The sequence below is a fragment of the Dermacentor variabilis genome, chromosome 4 (assembly GCF_050947875.1).
Source record: "Dermacentor variabilis isolate Ectoservices chromosome 4, ASM5094787v1, whole genome shotgun sequence".
NCBI classification, from domain to species: Eukaryota; Metazoa; Arthropoda; class Arachnida; order Ixodida; family Ixodidae; genus Dermacentor; species Dermacentor variabilis.
In genome coordinates this window covers 7,012,014-7,035,226 of record NC_134571.1, presented here as the reverse complement: position 1 = coordinate 7,035,226, position 23,213 = coordinate 7,012,014, and the positions used below count along the sequence as shown (strand labels likewise).

The 23,213-nt window shown below is 47.9% G+C and overlaps 1 protein-coding gene across 3 annotated transcripts in view; it reads right to left on the bottom strand.

Annotated features, from left to right (window-relative positions):
- LOC142578614 (sushi, von Willebrand factor type A, EGF and pentraxin domain-containing protein 1-like) overlaps nt 1-23,213 on the bottom strand; it is a 266,473-nt gene continuing 243,260 nt past the window's right edge. For all 3 annotated transcript variants that reach the window (XM_075688028.1, XM_075688029.1, XM_075688030.1), the window contains 3 exons: nt 7,513-7,674; nt 5,123-5,284; nt 1-183 (listed from right to left, as the gene is read on the bottom strand). In XM_075688028.1, the coding sequence (XP_075544143.1) occupies nt 170-183; nt 5,123-5,284; nt 7,513-7,674 (338 nt within the window). In that variant the 3' untranslated portion in view covers nt 1-169. The remainder of the gene's footprint in view (nt 184-5,122; nt 5,285-7,512; nt 7,675-23,213) is intronic.

Sequence of the window (23,213 nt, the reverse complement as noted above, 5' to 3'; positions counted from 1 at the left end):
TCCTGTTTGACATTATTTTAATAAGAAAAAAGGGAGACACCCAGACCGCTGATATAACTCCATTCTTCCTCCCTTGCTCCGCTTTTCTTTCCTGTGCCGCAGTGGTTTTCGCAATGGTCGCTGTGAAATCAGTGCTAGCGAACGGCACCTTCTCCTTTTGCACAGATGATCATTGTTCAAGGTCTGAAAGAAAATGAGACAACGGCATCGTAAATTCCTGTAGTCTTTCCTTAACGATGATTTGTATTCAGAAAGCAGAAAACACCATGCACTAGAGCGTGCGCTGCATGATGCCTTGTCGTCATGGAAGGCCTAGTGCGTTTCCTCTCCATTATTTTCTATCCTGATACAATACACGGATACGCTATCTGCTGCGGCGTTTACTATTATTGTTACTATATTATTATTAGTAGTAGTACGCTGCCTGTCGGTATACATTTGAATGATATTGTCCGTCTCTCGCGATAATTTCCTTTAAAATTAAACTGACATGTCTGTTCGTCCTAAGAGTGCGTAGTTACGTGGTGATATTAGGATGTAATCACACTAAAGAGGATAGAAAACTGAGCCAATTGGTGTTGCTTCATGGACCGCCATGGATTAAGATGCAACTTTTTCTACAGAACTAGTATTGATCTGAAATAAAGGGGCTGCCATAGGGGCAACAAGCAGATAGCATTAAGTAAACAGACCATCTCGTTGCCGTCCGGTGCTGCTAATGTGGCGCAATATGTTAAAGGCATGCCAATACAACTTGTATGCAAATACAAGCGGAAGCATGCCCTGCACAGAACGTACGCGTAAGTTTGCTCCGCTGACAGCCGCGTCGTAATGATAGTAGCTGACCCTTCAGCTCTGCGAGGAAGGATGACCAGCGAAGCTGTGTATGCGGGCCCCTTACGGCAACCTGCGCCGCGGGTCGGCCCGGCATTGCACAACCCTCGGGATCGGCCCACGTATCGGGAGTTTTGTGTCTACACATGGACATGATCCTGGGGCAACTAGCCCTTAACAGCCTCGCTGTAAATTTGGTTGCGTCATTTTGTTTCTTACTTAATTAATCAATTAGTTAATTAATTACATAATTTATTGATGCCGACGGCGAAGGCGGGAGCAGTGGCACTAGCGTGTTCGCGCGGTGAGGCGCCAACGAGGCAATTGTGGAAGAAGACGACGCTGGAGGCCAATCCTGATGATGACACCTTTGTGTCTACACGCGGACACGGTCCTGGGGGATTCAGCCCTCTACAGCTTCGCTGTAAGATCTTGCGCGTTTCGCGGCGTCACCCTTAATGGACTGTGAACCACGGGTATACACTTAGCGATTGGTGTTGTTTTTTGCGTTGACGCGAAGACATAAAAGCAAACAACAAAAGAAAGAGGCTAGCGTAGACAAATACGTGAGGGAAATAAAAGCACAGCTCTTACGCAGACCATGCACAAGGAAGACATACAAGTGCTGAACTCACAACTGAATTTTTATTGAGAACTTAGCGACACATATGTATGGAATAATTATCACAGTGCGAGAATAAAAAAAGAAAACTTATGCGCAAAAACACGCAGTCTTCCTTTTGTGCATGCCACACCGTTCCACGTGCACATACAATAAAGGCATTTTCCACTTATAAAGCTACTGTATCCCTTTTTTGTTAATGTAGTTGATGAATGCTGTTGATGGCGCACTCGAAGGCGATAAACAGGGAAAGGCCGAATCTGCTCGCGTTCTGCTATCGAGAGGTTGTGTTGTCACAATGTGCTCGGTACTCTGCTTTCTGAAGTAGGAAGTCTGAGGTCAGCAGACACCCAGAGCACGTTGTGATGAGACTGTCTGAGAAAGTCCTAAAACAGATTAAGGAACGGGGTAAAGGTTCAAGTACACAAAGCCGGAAGGGGCAGCGGTTAGCGGCCGTATCGTACTTGCATCGTATGTCGCACGGTTTACAGATTGTCGGCGCCAGGTATGACGTCGGTATTGTGTGCTCTGCACCCCGTAAGTTATCTACCTTCTGCCCCCTGTGTTTGAGGCAAGGTTGAGGGTGCTCTTCAGATTCAGATTCAGATTCAGATTTATTCGTTCCAAAAAGAAGTAATTACATGAGAAATATACAGACGAGGGTCCCAAAGTGAAAGAACTGTAGTGGGACCCTCGGTTAATAATAACAACATTGATGGTGATATCAATAGTCAGCAAATTAGCGTATTATAAACAACATCTACAGATCAAATACATCATTATACATGTCATTTACAAACAAACACGAAAAAGCACGTTATAAAAGAAAGTCGGAAAAAAGCATGGATGAAATACAACAAATGACATGTGAGATAAATGTCAGAGGTACACCGCTAGATCGTAGTTAAGTTATCGCAGTAAATGATGCTTAAGGTGATTTTTAAAAATTGCAAGAGAAGTACAGGATTTTATGGTTGATGGTAATTCATTCCAAAGAGAAATTGCAGCGAAGGAAGATGTTTTTTTGCCGTAATTGGTATGAACCATGGGTAACAAGAAATTGTTGTTAGCCGCAAATCTGGTCATATTTCTATTCTGCAAAAGGTCAGTTGCAATGAACTGATACATAAGGTTATTATGAAGCAACTTGTGGAGTAAGACGAGTATGTTAAACTGGAACAAATTATTAATAGACAAGATATTATACGCGCGAAGTAACAAAGAGGCATTGGATTGCATGGAGCTAGAAGTGATAATGCGTATTGACTGATTTTGGATATGTTGAATTGATGATAAGTGACAAGCGTACGTGTTGCCCCATGAAACAATGCCGTAATTAATGTGACTATGAATGAACGCATAATACAACGCTAGCAGAGCCTCACGAGAAAAAAAGGGCGAGCTTTAATTAATGCACGTATGCCAAACGCAGTCTTGTGCTTGAGATGTTGGAAGTGAGAGCGAAATGTAAGGTTAGGGTCCAGATGTATGCCAAGAAAAGTGACATCGGTGCTAACGGGAATTGAATGACTTCCAAGCTTTACTTCAGGAATAGAAGTTAAGGCCCTTTGAGCACTTTTGAATAACATAAATTTAGTTTTTAAAGGATTAAGAACTAAGTAATTGTTGCTACACCATTTTATAATGTTACTTAATGCAATATTTAACTTAGAAGTAAGAGTAGTAACAGATTTGTCAGATGAAGCTATGGTTGTGTCATCTGCGTATAAAATGCAATGAACGCAGTTGGTGGAGTTAAGAGAATCCGGAAGATCATTAATATATAAAAGAAAAAGCAAAGGGCAAAGGGCGAGGGAGCTTGCAATGTCAAGCAAAGTCACAGTCAGAAGAATATAAAACAGACATTGTATATAAGCTGCCCTTATCGTGTGGACGGTGCTACATGGCTCAATAATAAAGATGTATAAATGTCAGATTAAAGGGAAATGAAAATAGAAGAAAGAATAACCAATCGAATCACCTTGACCTGCACAGCCTGCATGTAGGTGTATGCAGGACTTTAGGAAGACTAACCCCGTCGCGAGTCATAAAGATAGTAACGTGCTCGATCGGGGAAGCTTAACTCGGTCGGAAAGTGCAAGAGAGATGCAACGGCCGCCCATCAAACGCTAAAATAAAAACAAATACCGCACAAGTGGCAAACACCTTGATTGTGTGTGCGCGCGGAGCGGTGTGGGATGTACAAAAGGAAGATTTTCTGTTGTTGCGCATGAGTTCTTATTATTTTTACTCTTTCACTGTGATAGTTCTTCCATGTATATATATATATATATATATATATATATATATCGCTACATTTTAAATAAAGCTTTAGTAATGATTGCAGCGCTTGTGTTCTTCTTTTCCACGGTCTACGTAAAAGTTGTGCTGTTTGTTTCCATCATGTACCTGCACTCGTCCAAATAGCTGCTCTTATGAGCATAGACAAAGAGGACAGCGTAGCATGCTCTTTGTCTATGAAGAACAGGGCCGATATTTTGTAGATGCCTTATGCCTTATTCTATGCTATTTTTATCATCCACCACACACGGCCGCCTGATGCCATTGATAATGTGGGCAGACCGTCGCTCTGACCACTGGCCAAGCGCGAAAAGCCTGAAAAAGCATAGAATCGGAAAAGGCATGGCTACAAAATACCGGCCCAGGTTTGAACGCTTCGAGCTATACCAACGTGATAGCAGGTCTGCATTCATCTCACTGCGAAACAGGGGCAAAGATAAAGGCGGCGACGTGCCACTGATCGCGTACCGGCGCTTATCTGCGAATGCACGGCTGTCGGCTTAATAGCGTGACGTCACGGCGCAGTCTTACTTCACAGAAAGCGTTCAAGCAGTGCTAGTGTCGTTATAGCACCACGTCATTGAGAAGGCCTTGATAACAAGTTGCGAAAAGCTGGAGACAGCGCTCGCGTATGCTCTAGCTATAACATGTAATATTCTGTGAGATCATTTACGCAAAGACAGATGAAAGAGGAACATTAAGTTATATTAGTAAAGCATGCTGCCGCAATAAGAAACACGCCGCAGCTACCGTAAGAGGAGACTGGGTTATCCAGCATAAGTGAAAGAAGGCGACGACACCGCTCTCAAGTTGGCGCACCAGTCCACCTTGACGCCGTCAATTTTGACAGCGTGGTCTCGTTTCTCTATCGGCAATAAAGAACTACGGTGCATCACAAAAGAACAAATTTCTTCCGAACGCATACGAGAATGTGCTTTGGAATCCGCGATGAAACGGTCGACGCTGGCGCCGGAGGTTCAGCGCGGACAGGAGAGCGGCCAGCTCATTTTATCAGCTTTTTTCCATCAGAAGAGTGAAACAAGAAAGAATGATTTACCGGTTCTTAAACATAAAGCATCACTACTTATAGTGCCCCTTAAAAGACGTGTGCGAGAAAACAGAAAATCAGGAGCTTTGATTAATCTACATACGCACCTGTTTCCAGTTCACTTTCTAGGCATCTTAAACACTTTTTTGGCAACACACAGCTACAACATATCATTTAATGATGCCGATTATGACTTGTACGGCAATTTTTTTTTGAATGACACCCTACGGCATCGAATGCCACCCGGAGGACCGCGCGACTAACTTGTTGCGGTCATTTCGATTATCTTTGAGTGGATACATAAACCTGGTCCTCACCGATACATTCGAGGTGTGACTCGGAGCCTTCCTGCAGGGTGGTCGTCCGAGTGGGGCATGGAACGCAGGACTTTTGGCCGCTAAGCTCCTGGTAGGTGCCTTTCTCACATGGCATGCAGGGCTGCATGCCGTTGAAGGAGTGCGTTCCGGGTGTGCAGTATTCTACATGACACGCGCGCAGCAAGCAAGGCGCGTGTTTATGATAGTTAATACATTTTTTACTAAACGGTGAAGCAAACAAAAAGCAGAACCTTTTCGAACCGAGAAATAGCGATACCAGACACCTAGGACTACATGAGCATGTGGAGTCCAGAAAGGAAATATAAATATCTGCTCTAGCGCGCTTGTACTCTGAAACAAAGCCTAATGCAATTACTTCAGTAGAATTTGAAATCGCAAGTCGGCGTTGCTTACTTAATTTCCTGCTTCGAACACTAGTGCTGTCAGGAGAGAATGTCTTTCCGGATTTGCGTTTCTCGCATAGGTTTGTCCAGTCAGTGTGCTTGAATTCACTGCAATCTGAATGGGGAAATGGCTGTGGTGCTCGTATCTGCAGCTTGCTATTGGCATAGCGGCGACTCGACTTAACAACACAAATGATCGGCTATAGTATAAAGCAGTAACCTTACGCACAATTTATTTTTGCCATAACATCAACAATAACATCTGTGTGCTGCTTGCTTTGGGCATAAAATGTGATGTTCCTTACCTGAACCGCGTTAATAACTGCCAAAGTAGGGGAGTTTTCAATTAATTTCATTTGTTATACCCTCAGGTCCTTGTGGCATCACAGAGGGATAATAAGTGAAAATAGTGAAAATCTAAATAATAAGTGAAAGGTAAATCAACCTGCGGTAGAGGATATGTGAAAGGCGACTGCAAGACTGATGGCGTAAATGTATAGAACAAACTGAATGAAAGCACATCGCCGCCTTAGGCTAATAACGTTGTTCAACAATCCATGGCGTTTATTACGAACTATGGTTAGCAGAAGTGTATCCAGCGAAAAGCCCTTCTCTGGCTCAAAGGGGATCCTCGCGGAATCGATCCATTAATCCATCCGCACGCGTGTGCGTCCATCCCTGCAGCGCGCATACGTTGTGCATCTTTTTTGGCACTGCGTGAAATCACTCTTGTATGCGAGAGGCACGCTTAGGAATTTCTATGATAATACTCCAGTCAACACGCAGGCAGTGTTAGCTTAGTGGAGTCACATACTTTTAATTCATTTGAGATCGGATTAGCCAAGAAAACAGCTTTCTGAAACCAAAATTTTATCGCTGTACACGCTACACTAATCATATCCAATCGTTGTATGTGGGTTATGCCCGCATAGAGGTAATGATAGTTAGAAGCGATGTATCGTTTTATGCGGTATCGTTCACAAGCGGCTTGCAGTGCGCACGCTCAGGGACGTGCCACAATGCATATTGCGCATGCGCAAGTGAGCCCATTGTTTAGCAAAGCGGTGCATCGCACACTGTCCCTCATGCGAGCAGTGGTACAATGCGGGAGGTGATCTGCGCTCAACAAGGAAGAAAATGTAAGCGCTTACGCACTAATGGTGCAACGATGCTACGAAATACTAATTACGACGTGCGGACTCACAGGCAAGGTTCATGGTCCGAGTACGATTGCCAATTCGCCCACAGGTAGTGATCGCTTTAATTTTTTTTAAAATTTAGGGTTGGGTAGAAATAGTGCAAATTCGTAATGCTGGGGTCAAAATGGACAATCAGGAGCACTGAAGAAAAATTTCTCGTGTGAAGAAGAAGATCGGCACGCTGAAAATCCCCGTTGCCATCGCGTGGCTCGTACCCAGTTGGCTCTCCGGCTGCGCCCTACGTGCTGGTGCTGCGTTTGTCGCTGCTGCTCTGGGACCCCAATAAACCCCCTTTACACTCGCATTACATGTCAGTCGTAGGCTGCAGCTAGAGAAAGGTAAATCTAATACTAAGCAACTAACTAAGATATAGATAGAGATAACTTATTTGAACTAAGGCAGAGAGATCGGCCTGAGGTAACGCGCTCTAGCCTGCTACTCTGCACATGGGGCAGCGGGAACGGGGACGTAAAGGTGTGATGAGGGATGATGATGACAACTAACTAACTAACTAACTAACTAACTAACTAACTAACTAACTAACTAACTAACTAACTAACTAACTAACTAACTAACTAACTAACTAACTAACTAACTAACTAACTAACTAACTAACTAACTAACTAACTAACTAACTAACTAACTAACTAACTAACTAACTAACTAACTAACTAACTAAACAGAGGACATGCTAACTATTCAACGACACTTGGGCTTCGCAAGACAGCACATCAAGAGAACGTCAACTTTTCCTGGGCCACGAATCGAGAGCGACAGCGAAAGCAACCTTTGCAGTCGGCCTCGCGAGAGCTTCCAAAGGCCTCGGTGGTGGATCCAGCGGGACAGCGCTTGCATCGCACCTGCTGGCGTTCGTCCTGGTACATTCCTAGCGGACAGGCTCGACACGTCTCAAGGCCATCCTTGGAGAATGTGCCGGGAGAGCAAGCAACTGCGGGATCACAGAGAGCAGGCCGAGGTGAAAAGAAGCAAAACTGATCGAGTTTGCACTGCATAGACACGACGCGTATTATTGCTCTATTGGCAATGGCAACCGCCACATCGACAATGAGGTGCGCTTAGGTCGTCATTTGCATGACGAGTAATGGAGTTTCAACCAGGGATAACGCTATGAAATATCAGTGCGCACAGCTTGTCCGAAAACAGCCTTAAACTAGTGATGTAACCAACCACAATCATTTGAGTACTCAGCTTACATGAAATAAGGAAGCAGAAAAGAAAATGTGCCTACCCTGACAAAAGAGCACGCTACTCCTTTCATGATGTGCAGAACAGCGGTTGTTTACGATACTGTCCTGTAGCAAATGCTACACTGCGCTGGGCTATGTATAAACAACTAGTGAGGAGCATCGTGTCCAGATGTGTCTTAGCAGGGTTCGGTCATTTGCAAGACCCCTGTAAGCAATGCCCACCTTCATTTCACAGCACACATGTTCTGTGGTAGTACAAAGAAGAAAACTGCACACTAACAAACGAAGTTTATTGGTCAAATACAGCCTGATAACTGCGTTAGTGCGACGCCTATTGTACTGTCTATCAGAAGAATGAAGCTTCCTATCTCAACTGCGTTGTGCTGCACGTCTGTGACAAACGATGCGACGAATGTACCTTGGTTTATTTATTTTTTAAAATTAGATTATGGGGTCTTACGTGCCAAAACCACTTTCTGATTAGGAGGCACGCCGTATTGGAGGACTCCGGAAATTTCGACCACCTGGGGTTCTTTAACATGCACCTAATCTAAGTACACGGGTGTTTTCGCATTTCTCCCCCATCGAAATGCGGCCGCCGTGGCCGGTATTCGATCCCGCGACCTCGAGCTCAGCAGCCCGTTTATTTATTTCTTACCTACAGCGCGGAATGGTGGGCGTTACAGTCAAGGGAATAGTACAATTAACAATATGCAAATACAGATTGTTTGAGGCCCTTCAGTCTCCTGCCGCGTGACTTACTAAATCTTTTTTTGTGGACCCCCCCTCCCTCCCCATTTCTCGATCCAGTAAAATAATTTTAAGGCAGCACCCTTCCTGCCTTGCCGTCTTTCTGCTTGGTTTTGTGCCCCTTAACCCTGGAAGTGTCTCAGATATAAAGTTTCCATTATCCCAGAGAGAGATGGAAAGACAGGGTACGTCCAGTTTGCTAGCCTACACGTGGAAAGAAACCACGGCGCTGCAATTTTGCTTCAGAGACTTTCCTTTCCTTCCTTCTATTCCGCCCTTAAACTGGCTCTCTTGACTACTACACGCAGAGACAAAGCAACAGCGCGCGCATGCGATCCCATAGATTATATATATATATATATATATATAGAAAATTATCAGTCATAGCTCTCGTAGTATAGCCCTCTGGGCCGTTTCCTTTTTTTCTTTCGAAAATAGTCCTATTAGGGTTATTATAATTACACAAAGGTATTTCGACCTCGTCAGCAGCAGTCCTTGAGATAGTTATTCTGGCGGCTAGCTTCCCACGCTATGCGTGCCGCCCTTGCACCTGTTTAAGCTTTTGCTAGACGCTAGAGTTATACTATGTCCGCGCAACCTTGAGCGATCGGAAAGCGCGTTTTCCCCTCTTGGCCGGCGGAGAAGGGAGGCTTTGTGCCGGCCGCAGAGCCCTCCACGTCTCAGTAAGGTGCCTGGTGGTGGTCTCGTGCGGACGATGCCCTCTCGGTGAGCGCATATTCCCCCTCATCTATTAAGAGGTTGAATACTTACAAACATTTGTCTCGCAAACCATATTTATTTCAAGAGAATTTTCCACGTCTCAATAATTTCTCTCGTCGTATTCGAGTGCTGATTACCGTGTTATAGTTTGTTAACGAAGTTTTCCCTCAAGTCTAAATATTTTAACGCAGTTTTCCTAGTCTCTAAAGCCGCTCGAGTTCGCTCTTTTCCTCGGGCGGCCATTTTTCCAAGAAAGTATGCCTTCCAGCCACTCGTCAACATCAGTCCCTTTTCACGTAAGTATGAGGCTCGGAGCAGGAGCTATGGCGCTTGAAAGTAACCTGGGGCCTGACGAACCAACCGACCGAGCTATCTTTCCGGGCAACATCCAAGGGTCACGACTTCAAATCACCTGTTATGTTCCTTTCCCCCCCCTTTTTTTTCTTTTTTTTCTTTCCTTTTAATGTCTTTTCCTTTATTTTATCACTGTACGGGAACTCTCCTAAAACAATTATATATATCCTCAATTATGTATGGCCACACATGTACAGGTCATAAATACCTGGTTCTCTAGCCGAGTGCCATCCGTGCGGTATAACCGAGCTCAGATTGGTCCACCTTGACTGATCAAATAGGGCACCACTGTAGGTTAAATGAGGCGTACAACTCCTGCGGGACCCGCCGTGGTTGCTCAGTGGCTATGGTGTTAGACTGCTGAGCACGAGGTCGCGGGATCGGATCCCGGCCACGGCGGTCGCATTTCGATGGGGGCGAAATGCGAAAACACCCGTGTACTTAGAATTAGGTGCACGTTAAAGAACCCCAGGTGGTCGAAATTTCCGGAGTCCTCCACTACGGCGTGCCTCATAATCAGAAAGTGTTTTTGTCACGTAAAACCCAAGAATTTAATTTTTTAATTTAGCTCCTACGGGGACGGTAGAGTATCCGCCTCCAGTGCAAGAGGACCGTGGTTCAAATCCCGGTGCCGCGCAATTCTCCACTGAAAAATACAAAAAAAACCGTGTGTTGAGAAAATTGCACAAACAGGCCTGGAGTGCGGCCTGATCCCGGTGACCAGAACCGGTAACGCACTCTCTCACCAGAGCAGGATTGGCCACCCTGGTGCAGTACTTGGCCACAACCTCCTATATGAATACAACAATCAAACCCCGGCCCTCAGTCCCCAGTAGCTGCGAAGCAACTGACCACGGTGGTGGTCAGATCTGTGACGCAGCAGAGGGTGCTAAGAATACCTGGCTCCGGACATGCCGCCATTGGAATCTGAACCTGGCAACGTTTAACGTTAGAACATTATCTAGTGAGGCGAGTCTAGCAGTGTTATTGGAGGAATTAGAGGGTAGTAAATTGGATATAATAGGGCTCAGTGAGGTTAGGAGGACAAAAGAAGCATATACAGTGCTAAAAAGCGGGCACGTACTGTGCTACCGGGGCTTAGCGGAAAGACGAGAACTAGGAGTCGGATTCCTGATTAATAAGGAAATAGCTGGTAACGTACAGGAATTCTATAGCATTAACGAGAGGGTGGCAGGTCTTGTTGTGAAACTTAATAAGAAGTACAAATTGAAGGTGGTACAACTCTATGCCCCTACATGCAGTCATGATGACCAGGAAGTCGAAAGCTTTTATGAAGACGTGGAATCGGCGATGGGTAAAATCAAAACAAAATACACTATACTGATGGGCGACTTCAATGCCAGGGTAGGCAAGAAGCAGGCTGGAGACAAGTCAGTGGGGGAATATGGCATAGGCTCTAGGAATAGCAGAGCAGAGTTATTAGTAGAGTTTGCAGAACAGAATAATATGCGGATAATGAATACCTTTTTCCGCAAGTGGGTTAGCCGAAAGTGGACATGGAGGAGCCCGAACGGTGAGACTAGAAATGAAATCGACTTCATACTCTGCGCGAACCCTGGCATCATACAACAAGATGTAGACGTGCTCGGCAAGGTACGCTGCCGTGACCATAGGATGGTAAGAACTCGAATTAGCCTAGACTTGAGGAGGGAGTGGAAGAAACTGGTACACAAGAAGCCAATCAATGAGTTAGCGGTAAGAGGGAAACTAGAGGAATTCCGGATCAAGCTACAGAACAGGTATTCGGCTTTAACTCAGGAAGAGGACCATAGTGTTGAAGCAATGAACGACAATCTCATGGGCATCATTAAGGAGTGCGCAATAGAAGTCGGTGGTAACGCCGTTAGACAGGAAACCAGTAATCTATCGCAGGAGACAAAAGATCTGATCAAGAAACGCCAATGTATGAAAGCCTCTAACCCTACAGCTAGAATAGAACTGGCAGAACTTTCTAAGTTACGGCTAACCGGTTCACTTTCGGCTAACCCACTTGCGGAAAAAGGTATTCATTATCCGCATATTATTCTGTTCTGCAAACTCTACTAATAACTCTGCTCTGCTATTCCTAGAGCCTATGCCATATTCCCCCACTGACTTGTCTCCAGCCTGCTTCTCGCCTACCCTGGCATTGAAGTCGCCCATCAGTATAGTGTATTTTGTTTTGACTTTACCCATCGCCGATTCCACTTACAAGCGTAACAAGCGTAAGACAGCGGACATCAGGAAGTATAATATGGATAGAATTGAACAGGCTCTCAGGAACGGAGGAAGCCTAAAAACAGTGAAGAAGAAACTAGGAATAGGCAAGAATCAGATGTGTGCGTTAAGAGACAAAGCCGGCAATATCGCTACTAATATGGATGAGATAGTTCGAGTGGCTGAGGAGTTCTATAGAGATTTATACAGTATCAGTGGCACCCACGACGATAGTGGAAGAGAGAATAGCCTAGAGGAATTCGAAATCCCACAGGTAACGCCAGAAGAAGTAAAGAAAGCCTTAGGAGCTATGCAAAGGGGGAAGGCAGCAGGGGAGGATCAGGTAACAGCAGATTTGTTGAAGGATGGTGGTCAGATTGTTCTAGAGAAACTGGCCACCCTGTATACGCAATGTCTCATAACCGCGAGCGTACCGGAATCTTGGAAGAACGCTAAAATAATCCTAATCCATAATAAAGGGGACGCCAAAGACTTGAAAAATTATAGACCGATCAGCTTACTGTCCGTTGCCTACAAAGTATTTACTAAGGCAATCGCAAATAGAATCAGGAACACCTTAGACTTCTGTCAACCAAAGGACCAGGCAGGATTCCGTAAAGGCTACTCAACAATAGACCATATTCACACTATCAATCAAGTGATACAGAAATGTGCAGAATATAACCAACCCTTATATATAGCTTTCATTGATTGCGAGAAAGCGTTTGATTCGGTCGAAGGCTCAGCAGTCATGGAGGCATTACGGAATCAGGGTGTAGATGAGCCGTACGTAAAAAATACTGAAAAATATCGATAGCGGCTCCACAGCCACCGTAGTCCTCCATAAAGAAAGCAACAAAATCCCTATGAAGAAGGGCGTCAGGAAAGGGAGATGCGATCTCTCCAATGCTATTCACAGCATGTTTACAGGAGGTGTTCAGAGACCTGGAGTGGGAAGAATTGGGGATAAAAGTTGATGGAGAATACCTTAGCAACTTGCGATTCGCTGATGATATTGCCTTGCTTAGTAACTCAGGGGACCAATTGCAATGCATGCTCACTGACCTGGAGAGGCAAAGCAGAAGGGTGGGTCTGAAAATTAATCTGCAGAAAACTAAAGTAATGTTTTACATTCTCGGAAGAGAACAGCAGTTTACGATAGGTAGCGAGCCACTCGAAATGGTAAGGGAATACATCTACTTAGGGCAGGTAGTGACCACGGATCCGGATCATGAGACTGAAATAACCAGAAGAATAAGAATGGGCTGGGGTGCGTTGGGCAGGCATTTTCAAATCATGAACAGCAGGTTGCCATTATCCCTCAAAAGGAAAGTGTATAACAGCTGTCTGTTACCAGTACTCACATATGGGGCAGAAACCTGGAGGCTTACGAAAAGGGTTCTGCTGAAATTGAGGACGACGCAACGAGCTATGGAAAGAAGAATGATGGGTGTAACGTTAAGGGATAAGAAAAGAGCAGATTGGGTGAGGCAACAAATGCGGGTAAATGACCTCTTAGTTGAAATCAAGAAAAAGGAATGGGCATGGGCCGGACATGTAATGAGGAGGGAAGATAACCGATGGTCATTAAGGGTTACGGACTGGAATCGAAGGGAAGGGAAGCGTAGCAGGGGTCGGCAGAAAGTTAGGTGGGCGGATGACATTAAGACGTTTGCAGGGACAACATGGCCACAATTAGTACATGACCGGGGTAGTTGGAGAAGTATGGGAGAGGCCTTTGCCCTGCAGTGGGCGTAACCAGGCTGAGGATGATGAGGATGAGGATGACTCCTACCAACAGCCGACGCACAGCACTGTTGTGTCATATCTGCAATTGAAATGATTGCATAAGGGCAATTGTAATTGCGAACAGAGGCCGTGTAGGTAAAGGGTGTACTTCGGCGGAGTAATCCAATGATATTGCTACGGGATAGTATTTCCAATGACGAAGAGCCGAGCAGTAAGAAGACGACGACGACAATTGGAAGCTAGCGCGGGCTGTTGGCTCTTGGCCAACTGCGGCGTATTGCCTTGTAAATATACTTGTAAATAGCTTTTCGTCGGTGTCTTCCTACGTAACATATCTGGTGGAGGTGGACGTTCCCTGTACCTCGTCACGGAGCTTCGCAGTGGACGGTACGTCGAGCCTTCCTTCATGGCTCCCGGCGACGACAACTCGACTCCGCCGGCTCCGACACCTGCAGCCACTTCGACGACCTACATCACTCTCCCCGTTCCCCGTGATCCTGGCGTATTCTCGGCAAAAGATGGGGAAGACGTAGAGGACTGAATCAGCCTGTACGAGCACGTCAGCCGCAATAACCGGTGGGACCCTACTATCATGCTCGCCAACGTAGTCTTTTACCTCGGTGGCACGCCGCGAGTTTGGTATCGGACGCACGAAGATGAGCTCACCAGTTGGGATTCGCTTAAGCAAAAGCTCCGAGACTTGTTCGGCAACCGCTACGGTCACCAACTTGACGCGCAGAAGGCGCTTTCCGGTCGTGTGCAGACGTCAACGGAGCCGTACGTCACGTACATTCAGGACGTCTTGGCTCTTTGCCGCAAAGTTGACGCACACATGACTGAGTCCGACAAGGTCTCCCACATCCTCAAAGGCATTGCCGATGACGCCTTCAACTTGCTCGTATTTAACAACGTGGTGACGGTCGATGCAGTTATAAAAGAGTGCCGCCGCCTGGAACTCGCTAAAAGCCGACGTATCGACCAACAGTTTGCCCGTCTACCCAACACCCCAGCGACATCTTCCTGTGCCGACGCCCCTCGTCCCAACAACACTGGCGATGTTACCAGGATTGTCCGGCGTGAGATCGAGGCCGCCTATCCGGCTGCCTTTGACTCCAGCCCCTCCAATGCATCTGCAGTCACTGTTTCCCTGATCCAGGCAGTTGTCCTCCAGGAGTTCGCCAACACGGGTATTCACACCATCTGCTCGGCCCATCGCCCTGATACACACCCGGCTTCTTCGATTCCGCCCCGTCCGCACCTTCTTACCCACCACGTTTCCGCAACCCCTCTGAATGGCGCACTGCAGACGACAAGCCAATTTGTTTTTGCCTACTCTCGCCCCCCAGGTGGCCTTTCTCGTCCCTATGCTGCCCGCTCAGATAATGCCGCCACCGATTCTCCTGCGCCGAACCGCCCCTATTCTCGTTCGCCTTCGCCCCAACGACGACAATCTCGCTCCCCCCCAACCCCGTCGCTCCTATTCGCCGACTCCCTTCGGACGCCGCTCCCAGCTTGAAAACTAGACGATGCAGCGCCTTGAGGTGACGCTGCATTGCTCCCTACGCCGCCAAATCCTCTCCTGACGTTGCCCACTCATCTGAACCTTCTTGACGTGCAAGTTGACGGTGTTCATGTATCTGCTCTCAAAGACACTGGGGCGCATTTGTCGGTAATGAGCGCTGACCTTCGTAACCGGCTGAGGAAAATAATCACGCCCGCCACGACGCCTGTTGTCCGTGTCGCCGATGGCGGAACAGCCCTTGTAATTGGTATGTGTGCCGCCCGCGTCTCCTTCGCCGATCGCTCCACTACCGTGCTATTCACAGTCATCGCTCACTGTCCCCACGACATCACCCTCGGCTTAGGTTTCCTCTCCGCACATTCTGCTCTCATCGATTGCTCCGCCAGTACTCTCCGCCTCGACCTGCCTGTTCTGGATCCCGCTGAACAACAACCTACTCGCCTCAGTTCCGTCGACTTCGTTCGCTTGCCACCTTCGGCACTGACTTACGTTGACTTCGTGTCATCCCCACCAGTCCCCGACGGTCACTACATCGCGGCTCCTACGCAAGACGTCCTCCTTACACACGGGATCACAGTACCTCATACAGTTTTATCTATTACGGCGAATTGCATCTGCCTGCCAGTGGTCAATTTTGGCTTGACGACACAAGTGCTGCCACGCGGGATGTCTCTGGCCCAACTTTGCTCATTCGAGGATCACTCTGTAGCTTCGATTTCAGTAGACGACAATACAGCCGATCCTCCTCTACCATCGCAGTCGGCAACTTGTACCATCGCCAACTTACAGAAAATGATTGCACCCGACATGCCGTCCGAGCACGCTCGTGCGCTCTACCGCGTTCTGATTTCCTACAAAGATATTTTTGACTTTAACGATCGTCCTTTGCCCCAAACGACAGCTTTTAGACATCGCATTAATACCGGCGATGCCCCTCCTATTCATCGCCGCCCGTATCGAGTATCACCGGCTGAGCGTCAAGTTATTCACACCGAAGTTCGCAAAATGCTTGCCAAGAACATTATTGAACCGTCATGCAGTCCATGGGCGTGACCTGTTGTGCTGGTAAAAAAGAAGGATGGCTCATGGCGCTTTTGCGTGGATTATCGGCACCTTAACAGGGTTACCAAAAAGGAAGTGTATCCCCTACCTCGGATTGATGACACCCTTGACTGCCTCCACGGTGCTCGCTATTTCTCCTCTATTGACCTTCGCTCCGGCTATTAGCAGATTGCCGTGGACGATCTCGACCGCGAGAAGACTGCCTTTGTAACACCCGACGGTCTTTATCAATTCGAAGTGATGCCGTTCGGTCTATGTAACGCTCCTGCCACTTTTGAACGCATGATGGACTCCCTTCTTCACGGTTTCAAATGGTCCACGTGCCTGTGCTACTTGGACGACGTTATAGTATTCTCCCCAACATTCGCTACCCACCTCAAGCGCCTCTCAGCAGTCCTGGACGTTTTTCGGCGAGCCGGTCTGCAACTCAACGCATCGAAGTGCCAATTCGGCCGTCGCCAGATTCCCGTCCTTGGACATCTCGTTGACGCGAACGGAGTGCAACCGGACCCAGGCAAGATCCATGCTGTTACGCACTTCCCTGTTCCAAAGTGTGTCAAGGATGTGCGCAGCTTCATCGGCCTTTGCTCGTACTTCCGCCGTTTCGTGAAAAATTTCGCGGCCATAGCACGACCACTAACCGAGCTTTTGAAAAAAGACGCCCCTTTCCAGTGGGGCGATAACGAGGCGTCTGCATTCTCGCTTCTTATCGACCTTCTCACAACGCCTCCCGTTCTGGCCCATTTCGATCCTTCTGCGCCTACCGAAGTCTGTACTGATGCCAGCGGTCACGGAATTGGCGCAGTACTGGCACAACGCCAGCGTGGCCATGACCGTGTTATCGGTTACGCCAGCAGGCTCCTCTTGCCCGCGGAGCGCCACTATTCCATCACTGAGCGTGAGTGTCTGGCCCTAGTTTGGGCGGTTGCGAAGTTCCGCCCATACATATATGGTCGACCCTTTTCCGTTGTCACAGACCATCACGCGCTTTGCTGGTTGTGCTCATTGAAAGACCCTACAGGAAGACTAGGTCGCTGGACCTTACGCCTCCAAGAATATTCGTTCTCTGTCACATACAAATCTGGCCGACTACACAAGGACGCTGACTGCCTGTCTCGCTACCCGGTAGACGACCCTGACGACGCCGACAGTAGTACCGCCGACGGCATTTTCTCTGTGTCTGCCTTCGCTCACATTGTCGATGAGCAGTACCGAGACCTATCGCTGCGAGTACTCATCGAGCGTCTGCGCTCTACACCTACCGACGCATCCGTTCGCCGATATGTCCTCCAGGGCGGCATTCTGTACTGAAGGAACTTCCTCCCTGATGGCCCTGGTCTTCTTCGTGTCGTGCCAAAACATCTACGACAGACTGTGCTCTTTGAGATGCATGACGCACTCACTGCAGGACATCTTGGGGTAACCCGCACGTACGACCGCGTCCGCCGCCGCTTCTATTGGCCTGGTCTCGCTCGCTCCGTCCGACGCTATGTTGCTGCCTGTGATCCCTGCCAGCGTCGGAAAACACCTCAGGGGCTACCTGCCGGTCATCTCCAGCCGATCACCGTCCCTGTGGAACCGTTCTCTCGTGTTGGATTAGACCTCCTCAGTCCCTTTCCCACGTCATCCTCTGGGAACAAATGGGTAGCCGTCGCAACTGATTACGCCACCCGATACGCTATCACGCGGGCTCTCCCTACCAGTTGCGCCACTGACGTCGGGGACTTTCTCTTGCGTGACATTATCTTAGTGCATGGCGCCCCGCGACAGCTGCTTACTGACCGTGGTCGTAACTTCATCTCGAAAGTTATCGCCCACATTGTGCGTTCCTGCTCTATTCAACACAAGCTGACTACCTCATACCATCCTCAAACCAGTGGCCTGACAGAGCGGTTAAACCGTACTCTTACCGACATGCTGTACAAGTACGTTTCGAAGGACCACCACGACTGGGACGTTGCCCTTCCTTACGTCACATTTGCTTATAATTCTTCCCGGCACGACACCGCCGGATTTTCTCCATTTCATCTACTCTACGGTCGCGAACCGACCTTGCCTCTTGCCACGGTACTTCCTCCTGCTGCGACCTCAACAACCGAGTATGCGCGCGACGCCATCGCCCTCGCCGACCATGCCCGCCAGCTTGCCCGTGTTCGACTCACGGACTCGCAAACCACGCAGCAGCGTCAGTACAACGCCCGCCACCGTGATGTACAGTTTTCGTCTGGTGCACTCGTGCTCGTGTGGTCGCCCTCTCGTCACGTCGGACTTTCAGAAAAGCTCCTTTCACAATACACAGGGCGCTACCGCGTGCTGCGCCAGGTGACGCCTGTGACGTACGAAATTGCTCCTGTGGGCTCAACCTCGTCATCTACTCTGGCATCTAGTGACGTCGTGCACGTCAGTAGGCTCAAGACCTATTAAACAGCTTCAGAGTCCGGCCTTTAGTCGCTCCGGGACGGCGCTTTTGCCGCCGGGGATAGTGCTACGGGATAGTATTTCCAATAACGAAGAGCCGAGCAGTAAGATGTAGGGGTGTGCGAATATTGAAATTTTCGAATACGAATCGAACACGAATAAGGCAAAAAACTGTATTCGAATATCGAATCGAATATCGAATATGTGTGTAGTATTAAAAAGTTCAAAACGAGGTAACAATAGTTTTATTACCCTTTTGAAGATAATATTGCATTTTATAAGGCTGCTTCAGGTTAAAGAGGCATTCATTATAGGTAATGCCCTCAGGTAATGTCAAGTAATGCTCTCAGTCAGGTAATGCGCTTGTTACAGGTTATTGTGAAGAAAAATAACTGCTCAATATGTTCAGAAAGTAAGCGCTCGCTATTCATTGTGACAACATTTCCACCGGTGGAAAAGACTCTCACTAGGAACTGAGGTGGAAGGGATGGCCAAGTACTTCTGTGCGAGTGCACTTAAAAGCGGCTACTTGAAGCGGCCAATGGACTGCCACCACTCACAAGGATCCTTCGCCCTTTCCAGAATAGGCTTTTTCGCATAGTCTGTAACTCCCCTCTGAAGGGCCGATGCCCAATGTGTCTTCTCCGTGTTCATCACTAGATCGTTAGAAGCATTCCATACACTCATATTTTAGATACATACATATATATACACTACATATTTTATTGCGTATACTTAGAGAACCCAAAAGTACATCATATATCGTTATTACAGAATCCTGGAATAAAGCTTGGTAAAAAAAAAAAAAACACTGGAACTGATCATGTATCACGGGCGTGCTGTAGATAGACTGAAACAGAGCCTACAGATAATGAGCGGATCATGCGAAGTTCTTAATGAACAAACATGTTCTTAGGAGAAAGCGGAGCAAGCATATAATTCGTTAATTGCTCAATTTACCGCAGTCTGTCCTAATATTCGCCGTTTCTACCGTTATTCGGCCGTCCTAGAATATTCGAGAATTTCCGAATATGCATTCGTCGAATCGAATACGCTTCAAATAAGGAAAATATTGGATTCGTATTCGAAATTTCGAATATTCGCACACCCCTAGTAAGAAGACGACGACGACGATTGGAAGCTAGCGCGGGCTGTTGCCTCTTGGCCAACTGCGGTGTATTGCCTTGTAAATATACTTGTAAATAGCTTTTCGTCGCTGTCTTCCTACGTAGCAATATTACGCGCAAGATGGCGGCGAATCTCTTGTGCAGCGTCCGCACTTCATAATGGTATATACGCAACGTCGGTGCTAAAGTGTGCGCACATCGGGTAGTGCCGTCGGCAAGGTGGTTATTAACCATGTGACAATGACCCGGCAGCCGCTGAAAAATTATGCCCAGCTTTCTGCTTTGAGCACTGCTTTTCATGTAGTAAAAGTTGACTTCTTGCTCATTTCCGCGTGTTATTTCGACAAGCGCGCCTCGCGCAAAACACAAAGAAAAGCGGTAAGGGCTCGTGCCGCGCAAGAAAACTGACATGTCGGCCAGGAAGGACGTACTTTTGGCTTAGCGCGGTTCTCGGCGACAGCTGACGCACGGGAAGCGCAGCGAAGAGGTCGTTTGCCCCACGGTCGCGTGTCCCGTAAACTTTCGCTGTAGACCGCACATACTCATGGCTCAACCACGCTGAACGGCGCGGCAGGAGCCGTAGCTTTCCTAGCGAGAGCAACTGCCTTCAGATTCAAGAGGCTGCGAACTCTTCACGCTGGACAGCTTCGAAAATGGTCGCAATACTCAAAGGCAGCACCTGCAGTACCAGCTCAGCGGCACAAGCAAATGATGTCAGAAATTATACCTTGGCACTGGCTGCGTCCCTTGGACTCCCCCTACCAATCCCGCGAGGAAACCCTGAACGCGATCCTCGTAGGTGTCGTCGATACATAGTGGCGGCTGCGCGAGCTCGCGTCGATGACATACTCTCTTTAAGAACCATTTTGGATTGCCGACCTCATCAGCTTGCGCAGCAGAGGACGATGAACACGTTGTCGCAGTCCCCAAAGGGACTCTAAAATATTAAATCAACGTGGGCTGCTAAAAGACCATTCCAAAAACCTCACAGGGCTTATTTCGTGGCAGGAAAAGACTTCGTTTAAGCATAGATAGCGTCTGAAAAGTGCGCATACCTTTAGCGCGATTCAAATCGTCTCGCCATAGCGGTGAGTGGTGACATTGCATGCGCCATTACTGTCCTTTACTGCCGTCGATGAGTAAACGAACGGTGCTACGGTTTTCTTGCGCGAAACGCAAACGCTTAGTCATTGAGAAATCGAGCGATTCGCCGCTGCAGCTCCTCTTGGTAAGGGCGTGGTTCGTTCGGGCATCCCGTGACATCACATGGATGTGGCATTCCCTTCTACTTGTAATCTGTGCGAGTTTCGCGAGCCAGGAAAGCAAGCGCAGCAGTACGCTATAACGAAACTACTGAAAAGCCAAAGCGTATGCGGTGCAACATCGAGCGAAAACGAAACATTTCGACCGATCGCGTCGTTTTCGAGAGTAACGTCAATTAGTTATCTTTTTTCTAAAGATAACTAGAACTGGAGAATAAGCATTTTCTTCCGTCCTATTGGCGGCGAGGAGTTACGGAGTCGCCATCTATCGGAAGCGCCTCGCTGGCGTAGTATGAGGGATCACGCGGCGCGCTCCTCATAGGTTTTGCTGTCAGCGCTCACTGAAAACACCACGCGCGAGCTCTCCCGGACATTTCTGTAAGTACTTTCGAAACGAGAGAAGTTTTTTACTGTCTAAATAATACTCTTGGGCAAACTGAAAGCACACAATCGTTTACAGACGCTATCTCTTTCCCGAATACGTGAACGCCACTGAGCGCGGTAGCCGCGATGGGGTCTCCCGAACCGGCTTCTTGTGTGAAAGGTAGGTAAACGCTGAGAGCGAACTATGTGAAATATGTTCTTATAGTGTTTGTATAACTAAATGGAGCATAATAGAACGAAGCCTCAATGCAGCGATCGCGCAGATTCGCAGCGACCGACTGCGCGTCTGCATGCCTGTCCGCGCACTGTTTCGCTTTCTCCGCGCGCGCGTTTTCGCACCACGCCGTGAGCGTTAGGCCGCAGAATATTAGCATTTGACAGTATACAAGCAACCATTGTTGCGTGGGCCCTATCAGAGCTGTTCAAAAATAATTTCATTGTAGAGAATTCGACGCCTACGGGGACTGTGATGTACCGTCGCGACGATTGAATCTTTTTTTCTTGTAAATTCTTTGACCTTTCAATATTATTTCTCGAGTTGCGTCGCACTGTATGTTTGTCGGTGCTCTCAACGTGCAATTTCCCGCTGCTCCTTTTTTGTAATCCAGTGCATTAATTCAAACATGACCATATGCCATGCTTCTTTAAATGTGCTTCTTACCGCTGCCTTTCCACTCCACTGAACTTGCCAGTATCTATAGGATCGACAAATTCACAGATCACACCGTCATGACATTAGTCGGGCAGCGGGCTCGGGCGAGCGTCTGAGTGCGCGTTTTCAGAACATCGCAGACCGGGCGCCGTAGTAGAAATCTTCCTCGCGTCTGTGCTTGCTGCATACTCGAGTTGTAGGCGACGACTGTTTGCGGGTTTTATGTTTCGCGAACCAAGCTTCACGCAGCTTCTTGTCCTGCGGACGTGTGAATAAGGCTGACACCGGCCTCCGTTACGTGCGTCCGGCCCTGCGGCACCGAGCGGTAGCCTATTATGTTGCGCGCCTTCAAAGGCAGCCACTACCTATTGTAGTGCTTTCAAGCGTTGTAAAGGAGACACTCGAAGCGGGAAAATTTCGTCACTAAATGAGGACCGCAGCGTACGAGGGGATTTTAACTCGTTTTCAGCTCGCTTCGGCGCTCCCGAAGCAGCCGACGCGGCCGCTATGTCCACGTGATCCCTCCTAGCACGTCACGCCGACGGTGGCGCCAGCTTTTCCAGTGGTGGAGCTCGAGGCCAATAATGCAATACAACATTTGTATTACGAGTGGTTGAGTGTTAGTGACAGAATTATAGTGAAGAGTGTCTACGTCATCGGGCTAGTGCTTGAATGGACCTGTTGAGTCTCAAATCGTACATTTACCTCAAATTCTCGATTACTAAAGCTTTGCTCGCAATAATACTGACACCTTAGACATTCTGGAGCATAATTGTATTAGTGTCCTTCTAAGGGCGACGACTCCCCGATTTATTCGCTGCTGCCTGCAGGTTGCAAGTCGTGTACGAAATTGACTCGCTTTTGTGTGCATTCCCACTCATCGGTGGCACCACGGAGAAAGAAATGAACCTGGCTTCTGGCGAAGCGCTTTCATCCAGTAGTTGTTTCTCCTGCTGCGTCGCGCTAACATGTCGCGCACCCTCGTATTAGCCCCGAAAACGAACTACAGGGGCGCTGCAAGCGCCGCTCAGGTGACGTCAGGGCACGGACTCGCGCCTGTCGT